The sequence below is a fragment of the Neltuma alba genome, unplaced genomic scaffold (assembly GCF_004799145.2).
Source record: "Neltuma alba isolate B1F8T4 unplaced genomic scaffold, ASM479914v2 tig00007263_pilon, whole genome shotgun sequence".
Lineage (NCBI taxonomy): Eukaryota > Viridiplantae > Streptophyta > Magnoliopsida > Fabales > Fabaceae > Neltuma > Neltuma alba.
The window spans coordinates 159,898-171,880 of record NW_021634728.1 but is presented as its reverse complement, the minus strand read 5'-3'; the positions used below and the strand labels follow the sequence as shown (position 1 = coordinate 171,880).

Here is an 11,983-nt window from a genome sequence, read left to right as displayed (position 1 = left end):
AGCTGGGGAATTCTTGTCATTTGAAAATTTTGACTCTTTATTATTGGTTTATGCCAACGTCTAAAAACCTACCGAAAGCAAATTTCATTGCAGAAGCTCACATGAAACAAAGTTGGCGTCTCAAATTTTGCGGGAGGAATATCTTTGTTTTCTGGATTAATCCCTCCGATAAGAAGAATAGTCTTTGAGCTTTTTTGATATACTTATACTCTATTCATTCTCTTCGTTGCCTTTTTTTTTTCACTGCATAATGCTTTCAGGATTTTTACTTATTCTTAATGGATCACTACCTGAGATTCCTCAGTCTGAGCGACCAATTTAGTTAGCTTCTGCTTGATTTCTGCATCGTGAAGCTGTTGAGCTCAGCTAGCTTTCTCCATGAACCCAGGTAAATATAGCCCTGTTAGTTTTAACGTGATGGCTGAAATTTCTCGCGGAAACAATGAATTGTGCACTCAGCTTTATTTTCCGAGGTAAATTCTAATTTCTCATTTGCATACACAGAGTTGTGTTATGCTCCTTCTAGTCTCATCTTCATAAATGTTCCTATTGTTTCAAAGCTGCGTTGGCACCATTTTACCATCAATTCCAGAAGTGAGACTGACCCTGCTCGACTTTCCGGTTTGTATCAGAAATTGGCATGTAATGATCTAAATTCAAAAATATCTCAACACAATGGAACCAGCAGCATATATTTAATATTCAATCCACTTATAACTATCGGTATACAAGAATACATTCAAATAGTACTATAAACAAACTGATAGAAACAGAAAAAAGATACAAAAGGAAAGGAAAGAGACGAGAGCCACAGAGAGAGGAGATCATCCAAAATCACCCACATGCCTCCGATATCCAATTTTGCCCCTATTGTACTGCCTTCAGGGGTCCGAATATTCTTGTTTTCCCTCTCCTCCTCCGGCTGTACCTGCATATGTGATTTGGGCTCCCTTTTTGGGTCATTTTCTGAGCCCACTTCTTTTGGAATCATGACATGGCATCTTCATCATCATCTCCATCGAACCAATTTGGGGTCTTGATTGCAGGACCACGTACCTTCTTCAACTTTTAGGTTCCGCATTAAAATTACTAATGAAATACTACCTCCAATTCTAATTATAAAAATTAATTGATTAATTTGAAAAAATTAAGGATATAAGTTAATTATTTGTAATGAATAGATATTTTCTTTCTTAAAATATCTTTACTAATCAAGTGCATTGGTTAAAATTATCATTATTAGAAGGACTTCCTTAGGGAAAAAAAAACCTAAATATGAGAAACAAAATGGATTGGAATCTTATATTTAAAACCAAAATAAAAATCAAACGAGGTCTTATATTAAGAACCAGAGATAGTACTATATAATATAGAATATTACAGGAAAAAAGTGATTATTTCTCAATCTCCATTATCCGGCCACTTCACAAGGAAGGCACCTGGAGTTCTTCTAATTAGTGCTTTAAAGAAAGCTCTTGAATCGTGATCTTACCCAGCTAGGTATCCTCCGACCTGTTTCAGCCACCTCTGGTTTGCTGTGGAACAAGAAACAGGACAAAGATTTGGAGCAGATTAAGAATATACACAAGTCAAGGTCATTGTCTTCTCCGAACTAAAGGAATTACTGCGATTCTGAGATAGAGCAAGTGAACCAAACACCCCCCCCCCCCCAAAAAAAAAAAAAGTCCTTTGTTCGGGAAACTAGAGTACATCGTGAAGCAAGGCCTGGAATTAGAAGCAAGATTATCTCATCACTCTGTTTTTCTTTGCGCTGGCCATTTCTTAAACTTATGTTGTTCTGGCTCATACATGTGCTCTTTTTCTCTCCTGAATGACTCCACTCATCTTATGGAAAAAAACGTGGTGGAACAAATATTTGATGGGAAATTGACACTTAAAGACCCATAAGGTACATTATTAACAGTTAAGAACCTAACAAATTAAAACTTCTGTTGAGAACCATGAATTATTGGAGTAACGATACGTGGGACGGAAAACGTCGACGAGGCATGAAGTAGCCTCAACAAGATTGTGTGTGTAATTCAAAATGCGCAATCTTATATTTCACGTCCGATCGAAACAGACAACCTTAATTAAGTTGAGTAGTCAAGAAACAACACATTCCTCGTTTGTGCGGTCACTGTTGCGGTGTTTCTCACGTCTCCTTTAGTCCTTCTTTTTGACCGGAAGTCTCCTTTAGTCCTTTACACCCACACACACACACTGTCAATATATTCAAGTTGTAAAAATAAGGAAGGGAATATACTATTAGTAAATTTTAATATTTATACAGAGGGTATATGATATGTTGATAGTGTGATTTCGCCTACAACTAGTCGCCAACAATTTTTTCACTTAAAAAGGAAAAAAAAAAAGAACCCAACAATTTTGCAGCAATATCTAAAGTCTATCATGAGTCTCATATTGGAAGGTTTACTTTGAAGGAGTGGCTTAATAAAATGTTGGGCTCTCCAATTTTAACGGCTGATTTTTTAGGCATGCCCACCAATGTGTATTTTGGAACCCATTATTCATTGAACCGACTGAACATTGGGAAAACTACACAATGCAGTGCAAGTAACATCTGCTAGTTGCAACTTGCTTCATGTATATGATATAATCAAGTTTTTGAATATTATTATAGGCCAAGGCTTTGGAAGACACAAGATCCCATTATCTGTTAATTATATGTTGAATATTATTAATAAAATCTGTGACTTGATCCAATGATTTGAATATTATATTAAGCAGATCCCAACTAATCAGACTCATGTCACTCTCTTACAGAGAAGGAGGTCAATTTGAGCACAAACTTCAAATGTTAAAGACCCTTTTGTCATTTTCTATGGATATCTAAAAATTTATCAGTGAGATTAGAGTCCCACTGTTTATCAATAATTTCGCACTAAACCCCATCATGTGCTTCTTAATTGATTAATTATATATCAGCCAAAGTTACCAGTGTTGACCATCAAAATCATGCAACTTGGCCACTAATTTAACAATGATACATCTTTTCTTGGGCCCTCTTCTCTTCCATGGCATGCCCCTATGTCATTAATAAAGCTCCCTTGGTCTTTTTTTTTTTTTTTTTCCTTAAAGTATAGGTATCCTCTTATTGGAAGCAATTCTAGTTAAGGTACTGTGGGGCACTAAATATGGACACCTCCTCCAGCGAGAATTCGAATCTTGGTTCACCACGTTGTAAAAGACCAGCCCTTTCCGTTAGATCCAAACCTCGTTGGTGCCCCTCTTGGTCTTTGAACTGGGGAATTCATGCATATGTGATTTGGGCTTCCTTTTTGAGTTATTTTCTGAGCCCGCTTCTTTTGGAACTTTGACACGGCATCTTCATCATCATCATCTCCATTGAACCACTGCAGGGTCTTCATCGAAGGACCACATGTACCTTCGTCAACCTTTGTGTGCCGTACAAAAATTGCTAATGAAATATTGCACAACATGCCAACACCACTATGGTGTAGTGGCACGTTAGTTGCCCTGGGTGCAACAAGTTGCGGCTTCGATCCGCCCCGCAAGCATTAGCTTGCTAATTAAAAAATATATATATATTATATAATATGGAATATTACAGGCAAAAAGATGGTTATTTCTCAATCTCCGTAGTCCGTACACTTCTCTTACAGGCCAACACAGAAGGAAGGAAGGAAGGCACCTAGAGTTCCAATTGGTGCTTCTTAAAGAAGGCTCTTCACCTGTTTCTTTTCTGCCACCTCTGGTTTTCTGTGGAACAAGAAACAGGACAAAGATTTGGAGCAGAATCAGCAGATTAAGAATGTATACCTTTAATATAAGAGCTAGTTGACTAATTTGAGTAGAATAAAAAAATTAGTTAAGTTAGTTATTTGTAATAAATAGCTGTTGTATTACCTAAAATGTCTTTACTAATCAAGTGTATTTGTTAGAATTACTATTATTAGAAAGATCACTTTAGGGGGAAAAATAGGTAAATATGATAAATAAAATGGATTGGGGTCTTATATTTAAAATCAAAATAAAAATTAAACAAGCTCTTATATTAAAGATTAGTACAAGTTAAGATCATTGTCTTCTCCGAAATAAGGGAATTACTGCGATTATGAGAGAGCGCTGGTGATTCTTCCCCTCCAGTCCTTTGCCGGGCAACAAGAGTACGTTATGGAGCAAGGCCTGGAACGAGAAGCAAGATTATCTGATCACCCTGTTTTTCCTTTGGGCTGACCATTTCTTAAACTTATGTTGTTCTGGCTCATATATGCGCTCATATTTCTCTCCCGAATGACTCCATTCATTTTATGGGAAAAACATGCTGGAACAAATATGTGATGGGAAATTGACACTTAAAGACCCATAAGCTATATTATTACCAATTAAGAACCTGAAAAAATTAAAATTTCTTTTGAGAACCATGAATTATTGGAGTTATGATGATGAGTTGGGCAAACACGTGGATGAGACATGAAGTAGCCTTGACAAGATTTTGCGCACATGTGCTTGTAATTCAAAATGCGCAATCTTATTCACGTCCGATGGAAAGAGACAACCTTAATTAAGATATTCCTCGTTTGTGCACTCACTGTTGCGGTGTTGCTCACGTCTCCTTTAGTCTTTTTACACACACACTGTCCATGTATTCAAGTTGTACAAATAAGAATACGTAGGAGTTTATACTATGACGATACTTTTGGTACGAGTAAAATGAAAATGAAAACAAGGGAGAAATTTTTTTCAATAAACTCAATTTAAAAAATTAATAAATTAGGGATAAAAGTTTTTAATTAATTTTTATTACTCTTTTGTTTTATATTTTTTATTAAAATTTTATAACCTTAATTTTTTAATTTTTTAAATCCATTCCTTCCTTTTGCTCTATTTTCCTCGTACCAAACAAAGAGTTAGTAAATTTTAATATTTATATAGATGCCATGTGATATGTTGATAGTGTGATTTCGCCTACAGCTAGTAGACAACAATTTTTTCACTTGAAAAAAAACAAACCAACAATTTTGCAACATCTAAATCTATCTATCACGAGTCTCATATTGGACGGTGTACTTTGAAGGAGTGGCTTAATAAAATGTTGGGCTCTCCAATTTTTAACGGCTGATATTTCAGGTATGTCCACCAATGGGTATTTTGGAACCCATTCATTGAACCGACTGAACGTTGGGAAAACTACACAGTGCACTGTAAGTAACATCTGCTAGCTGCAACTTGCTTCATATTTATGATATAATCGATTTCTGAATATTATTATAAGCTAAGGCTTTGGAAGACACAAGACCTCATTATCTGTTAATTATATGTTGAATATTATTAATATAATCTGTGAATGATTTGAATATTATATTAAGCAGATCCCAACTGATCAGACTCACGTCGCTCTCTTACAGATAAGGAGGTCAATTTGAGCACAAACTTCAAATGTTAAAGACCCTTTGTCATTTTCTATGGATATCTATAAATTTATCAATGAGATTATTGACCCCTGTTCATCAATAATTTCGCACCAAACCCCCTCATGTGCTTCTTAATTGATTAATTATATATCAGCCAAAGTTGCCAGTGTTGACCATCAAAATCATGCAACATGGCCACTAATTTAACAATAATGCATCTTTTCTTGAGCCCTCTTCTCTTCCATTGCATGCGTCTATGTCATTCATAAAGCCTTCTCGGATCCTTTCCCATAAAATATAAAACTTTCGGATTTGACAGAAAGTTTTCTGGAACCACATGGGAATCAGTATTCTTCTTCTGAAAATTTAATGGGGATTATTAATTAAACCATGGGCTGTCAGTGGTAGGAATCCAGATGCTCAAATATAATAGCAATAAAAGAAAGACTTTGTAAGAAGACTTGGACTACGAGAAAGTATGAACAGAAAACCATCAAGATCAGCAAAATCAAATATGGTCACTTCATTACGAACATCCTGAACAGAAATTAAGCAAAAGAAAAAGTCATGAACTGAACAGAAACACACAACTCAAACAAAGTGATCTGGTGATATGAGTCTGATCTAACATTCAGCAAATGACACAGCTATTTGGGTCTTCTTCAACCATGCTTCTACAGTAATATGGATATGGATGTCTCATCTGGTGGTGATAATACTCTGACAAACTCCTGAGCTCAGCCAACCTTTTTGCCTCCAACTCAAGTTTTTTCTTTTCTTCTGCTTCCTTCTTTGCCTTATCATCGTCTTTCTTCTTCTTCTCTGGCTCCTTCGCTGGTCCTACAGATATTATTTCTGTATTACACACCTTCTTCAGCTTGTCTACTACGCATACTGGGTCCACGTCTCCAGTTACTGTCAATTTCTTGTCTTTCGTGTCCACTGACACTGATTCAACTCCTGCAAAAGTTAAATTCATCACTACAAACCCTTCAATATATATGTATATATATCATGATATATTATGATTTCTCAAGTTTATGATCCATAGAGTCCTCTTCTTGATGTGGTGTTTTACGATTCAGTACCTGGAAGTTTAGAAACTGCCTTCATGGCTTTGGACTTCATTTTTTCACAGTGAAAGTCCACCCACAGCACTACTTTCTGTCTCACACAGCAAAACACAGAGATGTACGTTAGAACAAAAGAGATGATTTTACTGATAGTAATAAAATAGAATTCACCGAGTGATGCGTGAAAGGGGTCGAGAAGAAGAAGAAGTCTCAAGATATTTTTTGAAGACATGAAGGAGAAAAAGATGAAACTCTCACCATCATTTTGCGTCAGATTCCGGATGGAAACAGAAAGGAAGGACGGAAGCAGCTTCTAGATAGTGGTTTGATTGAAAATGTGAGGTTAAAGCTAAGACCGGAGGTATTTATAGAGTAAAACTGTATTAGGGGGGAAAAAAAGGAATTGCAATTTCATATAAAGGAGCCAGAGATGCAAGAATCTCTTTTTTTTTTTTTTTTATGATCAGTTTGGTATATACAGATTGTTTTTAAATGGAGTGGAAAATAAAATAACAATATGAATGAAGATGAAATCTATTAATTGAATTTGATTAGAACATGGGAAGTAATGAAAATATTATTTCATTTTGTGTGGTATGGTAAAAATAATGCAAAATCAGAACCTAAACCGAGTGCTTAAATGCATAAATCATAACCTCAGTTGCAGATAATGGTTACTTTCCCAAACCGAGGTGATTCTGAGGTTATTTCGTCCCTCAGAAGGCACACAGAAAATACTAGTGGTAATGGGTCATTTTCCCTTTGAATAACACGATCATCTTTTTCAAACTACTTTTTTTAATATCCACAACGTGAATTAACCATCAGTCACTATTTTTCTTTGCCCAGCCGCATAGCCACCTCCAGCTGTAATTTACAAATTATAATTAAATAATCTGAATATGATAGATTGAGACTGCCTTGTTTGGCGACCGGGGCTACTCAAACAGACAAAAAAAGTTTCGAAAGGAAAGTGATCATTTTTCATTCAAAAAATAACCATATTTATGAAGTGCCGTGTGTGTGTGTGAATTATCATCTTAGCATAACAGGGGAAAAAACAGAGAGACAATAACTCAAGTATTCCAGAATAATTGGGGAAAATTAATTTTAAATATCAGCATCTTGTTAGTTTAGGAAGTAAGGAGGACGTAAGGACCAAGGATGAAATATATTGAGTAAAGATTACTTTTCCCAGTAAAATACTATCTTTATTGTTAACATAAGAACTAATTTGTTATTCAATTTGATTTTAAGTACAAAATCCCAATTCATTTTGTCTCTCATATTTTTTAATTTTTTAAGGTGATATTTGTAATAGTTGCATGTGTTAAAATTTTCATAAAATAATAATTCTAGCTAATTAATACACATGATTCATAATGATGAGGCTCTTTTGTAACCAGTTGCATTAGTTTTGTTGTTTCTAGTCGTTAGGTTTGTAGTTAGCTTCCTTTACCCGGTTTTGTAACCGGCTCTTCCGCACTTTTATGTGCATGTCCATACTCTTGATTAATCAATTATCTTTCTACTCAAAAAAACAAAAATATAACCTTCTAGCTTTTATATTAAACACTTGAAATAATATTACAATACTATTATGTTAACAAGCATCTATACCCATTATTTTCCACTCTGAAAATCAAAGTTCAAAAGGTGCTTAATTACAAAATGACACAGGGATTAGGATATTCCTCAACACAAGTCACATAGCAATACGGGTAGGGTCTTATTGGATAATAATTACAATCACAGTACGGCACAACACCTTTTGGTTCTTCTTTTTTCGGATCTTCCTTCTTGGGTTCTGGTTTCTTAGGTTCTTCCTTTTTCTTCTCTTCTTTGGCTGGTCCCACTGAAACTATCTGTGTGTGAGAAAACCTCCTCAACTTGCACACTGCACACACAGGATCTATGTCTCCGATCACCGTCAATGTGTTTGCCTTCATGTCCGCCGACACTGACTCAACTCCTGCAATATTAATGCCATTATTAGTCCAGCGCAATTAACGTTTGAAACCTCAAATTGAACTAAACCCAGCATGCTCAAGAAAAGTTTTTAATAATATACAGGACATGGCTGGGAAAGCAGATGAAGAAGCTGAAGAATTTGAATATACCTGGAATGCCAGAGACTGCCTTCATGGCTTTCTGCTTGATTCTGTCATCGTGTGGTTCCACCTTCAACACTATTTTCTGTCACATAATGAAGCAAGCAAAAATAATTGATCAGACATGAAAGGTAAACAAAGCAAGACTCTCTGAAAATTGAACGAAGAGGTTAAATGAAGTTAGATGCATGCATGTATATATAGATCATGAAAGAGTCAAGTTCTGACCTTCGCATTTTCTGTTGGCATCTGGGAGGGCTAAGAAAGCGTTGCTGATGAGACCTTAAAGAGAAAGAGAAGGAGATGATTGAAGCTGGGATGAAGCAATCGAAGCTTGAGGGGAGATTTTATATACAAGACGCACCCACAGGGATGGGGCGTCGCACGCTAGAGAGAGTCAAGCCAAGTAATAATTAACCCTCCAACGCGCGGATTCTGTTTTTTTTTTTTTTTTACTTTTTTTTTATTTGATGAAGGCCTGTTTTTTACCTTTAAAAATTAAAATCATGAATGGAAAAATTGAGCCTTTAATTTTGATATTGTATACAAATTACATATTTTCTAGATTCTTTCATCTAAATATTATTACTCTTATAATTATTAGACAGTTGTTTTTCTCTCAAATTTGATCATCGTGTCTCTTCTTTGTTTGGCCTGAATTTGTTAGAAGAACTCAATAAACGCTTCATGATTTTTTTTGGTAAAAAACTAGAAAAATCTCTAGGCATGGTACTCTCCCAATCCGTAACATATGATTAATTGTTGAATTGATTTTGATCCTAAATATAAGACCTATTTATCATATTTATTATTTTTTTTTCTAAATTACCCTTATAGATATTCCCTGAACCTAATCATATCAAAAAAAGTGAGAGGGATATTAAGGAAGATGAATATGGTGTTTAAAAAAAAACATTTATATTCCTTATAATTAACTAAATTATCTAATTTTGTTAATCTAATTAAATTAGTTAAATAAGTCTTATGTAAAGGATTGAAAAAGCATTATGCAAAGGAGTTAAAAAAAAAACCAAAGGGAAAAAAAATCTGCTTTTTAGCGGCATATCGCGTCCATATACTGATCTGCTAGAAAATCAACTTATAGTGTCATTTATTTTCACACATGACACGGACGGCCGGAGAAAATTGTGAAGGACGATTGGGATTGGATGGATCGAGGTAGAACCATGGGGCGTTGGGGTGACCTTTTGGCTTTAGGGCTCGCAGATAAACTCACTTCCTTGGGATCTAATCAAACACTGATCTTTGTGGCTCCATTATCACAGCCATCCGAAATTACAAAACATATCCGCTTGAGACATTTCTAGAGACACGTGTCGCACGTTTATTAATCAATTTTACAGGATATATTATTGATTTTACAGGATATATTCAATTTTATGAACTCCCCTCCCCCACCCTGGCCTCTTTTTTCTTTTTTGGGAGGAGGGGGTCCGGGTGGGGGCGGGAGAAAGTGAAGTTTCGAAGAAGGATCAGGAGGCAAGCATGATTCATGAACCCTAAAATTGGTGGGCACGTCTGACTTTGATGACGCGGTTGTGCTGATGTTAGTACTGATTGCAAGTGGGAAGCCACCTCTACTTTCTGTCCATTTCCATTTATTTCTCATTTCAATTATCATGATATTACTTCAGATTTCATATTAAAAAAAATTACTTTATTAAATATTTTAAATTATCATAATTCAAATTTAATAGTTTAATTTTACTTATTTATCTGTTAAAAAATTAATATTTTAGTAATAATTTTATGAAATACAAGTACGAATTTCAATTTGAGATGTAGATGGAATACCCCCCACTAGTGACAATTACCAAATCACTTATTTGCCCCAAAAAAAAAAGTTTAATAATTCACGTCAATGAGTAGCAAGGCATGCTGTTTTTGTCAACAGGGCTCATAGTGAAATGTTGAAAATCAATGCCAATGAAGCCCCACATAATTTATAATTTTATATATATATATATATATATCATCATAAAGTCATTAGGGGAAATTATATGGAAACTTAAATATGTGAAAAGAAAAGAAAAAAAAACAAATAAAGTGAAGGACGAAAGGCTTGTCGGAAGAAGCCAAGATGTCGGTTCCTGGTTGGATCCCCATGCAATCGTCAAAGGTGGAGCTCGGTGTTCCTCTCCACGTAGGACCAACCATTACTCTTTTTTTTTTTTATAAAAAAAATGTAATTAAGTTACTCAAACAAAAAAGAAAAGTTTCGAAAGGAGAGTGATCACTTTCCATTCAAAAAATAAACATACTTATGAAGTGCCGTGTCTGTGTGCGCGCGTGTATTATCATCTTAACGTAACAGGAAAAAACACAGGGACAAGAACTCAAGTATTCAAGAATAATTGGGGAAAATCAATTTTAAATATCAGTACCTTGTTAGTTTAGGAAGTAAGGAGGAAGTAAGGACTAAGGATGAAATATATTGAGTAAAGATTACTTTTCCCAGTAAAATACTACCTTTCATAGTTAACATAAGAGCTGATTCGATATTCAATTTGATCTTAAGTATAAAATCCCAATCTACTTTGTTTTCCATTTTTTTTTTTTCAGATATTCTTTGTAATAATTACACTTGTTAATAGCTTAATACTCATGATTTATAATAGTCTAGTTCTTTTGTAACCAGTTGCATTAGCTTTGTCGTTTCTAGTCACTAGGTTTGTAGTTAGCTTCCTTTACTCTGTTATGTAATCGGCCTCTTCTGCATTTCTATGTGCCTGCACATACTCTTGATTAATCGATCACCTTTCTACTCAAAATAATAATAATAATAATAATAATAATCTAGATCTCATATCAAAGACTTGTAGTATTACAACAGTACTCTGTTAACAAGCATCTAAACCCATTATTTTGCGTGGGAACGCTGAAAACCAAAATTCAAAAGGTGCTTAATTACAAAATGACACAGGGATTAGGATGTTCCTCAACACAAGTCACATAGCAATATTGGTGGGGTCTTATTGGATAATAATAATAATCATAGCACGGCACAACCACTATTTGTTCTTCCTTTTTCTTCTCTTCCTTCTTGGGTTCTGGCTTCTTAGGCTCTTCCTTTTTCTTCTCTTCTTTGGCTGCTCCCACTGAAACTATCTCTGTGGGAGACAACTTCCTCAGCTTCCCCACTACACACACAGGATCTATGTCTCCGATCACCGTCAATGTTTTTGCCTTCATGTCCGCCGACACTGACTCAACTCCTGCAACATTAATACCATTATTAGTCCAGCGCAATTAACGTGTGACACCTCAAGTTGAACTAAACCCAGCACGCTCAAGAAAAGTTTTTAATGATATACAGGACATGGATGGGAAAGAACATGAAGAAGCTGCTGAATTTGAATGTACCTGCAATGCCAGAGAC

The 11,983-nt window shown here is 35.2% G+C and overlaps 2 protein-coding genes across 4 annotated transcripts; both read right to left on the bottom strand.

Moving 5' to 3' along the window:
* Nucleotides 1-5,894: 5,894 nt before the first annotated feature.
* LOC114752150 (heavy metal-associated isoprenylated plant protein 12-like) lies at nucleotides 5,895-11,621 on the bottom strand. Of its 2 annotated transcripts, XM_028940875.1 has the most exons (4): nucleotides 11,611-11,621; nucleotides 10,421-10,425; nucleotides 6,488-6,564; nucleotides 5,895-6,359 (listed from the first exon to the last, which is right to left on the bottom strand). In XM_028940875.1, the coding sequence occupies exons 3-4, from the start codon at nucleotides 6,525-6,527 to the stop codon at nucleotides 6,031-6,033; spliced, it is 369 nt and encodes a 122-aa protein (XP_028796708.1). In that variant the 5' UTR covers nucleotides 6,528-6,564; nucleotides 10,421-10,425; nucleotides 11,611-11,621; the 3' UTR covers nucleotides 5,895-6,030. The 2 variants fall into 2 exon arrangements, with proteins under 2 accessions (XP_028796708.1, XP_028796707.1); XM_028940874.1 differs by lacking the exons at nucleotides 10,421-10,425; nucleotides 11,611-11,621 and adding an exon at nucleotides 6,731-6,823 and having other exon boundaries at nucleotides 5,896-6,359; nucleotides 6,488-6,563.
* Nucleotides 7,221-8,921, bottom strand: LOC114752152 (heavy metal-associated isoprenylated plant protein 39-like). Of its 2 annotated transcripts, XM_028940877.1 has the most exons (4): nucleotides 8,812-8,921; nucleotides 8,593-8,668; nucleotides 8,241-8,444; nucleotides 7,221-7,339 (listed from the first exon to the last, which is right to left on the bottom strand). In XM_028940877.1, exons 1-4 carry the CDS (start codon nucleotides 8,830-8,832, stop codon nucleotides 7,290-7,292), a joined length of 351 nt encoding a protein of 116 aa, XP_028796710.1. In that variant the 5' UTR covers nucleotides 8,833-8,921; the 3' UTR covers nucleotides 7,221-7,289. The 2 variants fall into 2 exon arrangements, with proteins under 2 accessions (XP_028796710.1, XP_028796709.1); XM_028940876.1 differs by lacking the exon at nucleotides 7,221-7,339 and having other exon boundaries at nucleotides 8,034-8,444.
* Nucleotides 11,622-11,983: the final 362 nt, after the last annotated feature.

Bases quoted from the DNA above. Each gene is read 5' to 3' on its own strand.
- LOC114752150 (XM_028940874.1), bottom strand. The intron at 6,360-6,487 runs GTACTGAATCGT...TAACTTTTGCAG, and splicing joins GGCAGTTTCTAAACTTCCAG to GAGTTGAATCAGTGTCAGTG.
- LOC114752152 (XM_028940876.1), bottom strand. From the start codon at position 8,832: ATGCCAACAGAAAATGCGAAG. The intron at 8,669-8,811 runs GTCAGAACTTGA...ATTATGTGACAG, and splicing joins TGCCAACAGAAAATGCGAAG to AAAATAGTGTTGAAGGTGGA. The intron at 8,445-8,592 runs GTATATTCAAAT...TTAATATTGCAG, and splicing joins GGCAGTCTCTGGCATTCCAG to GAGTTGAGTCAGTGTCGGCG.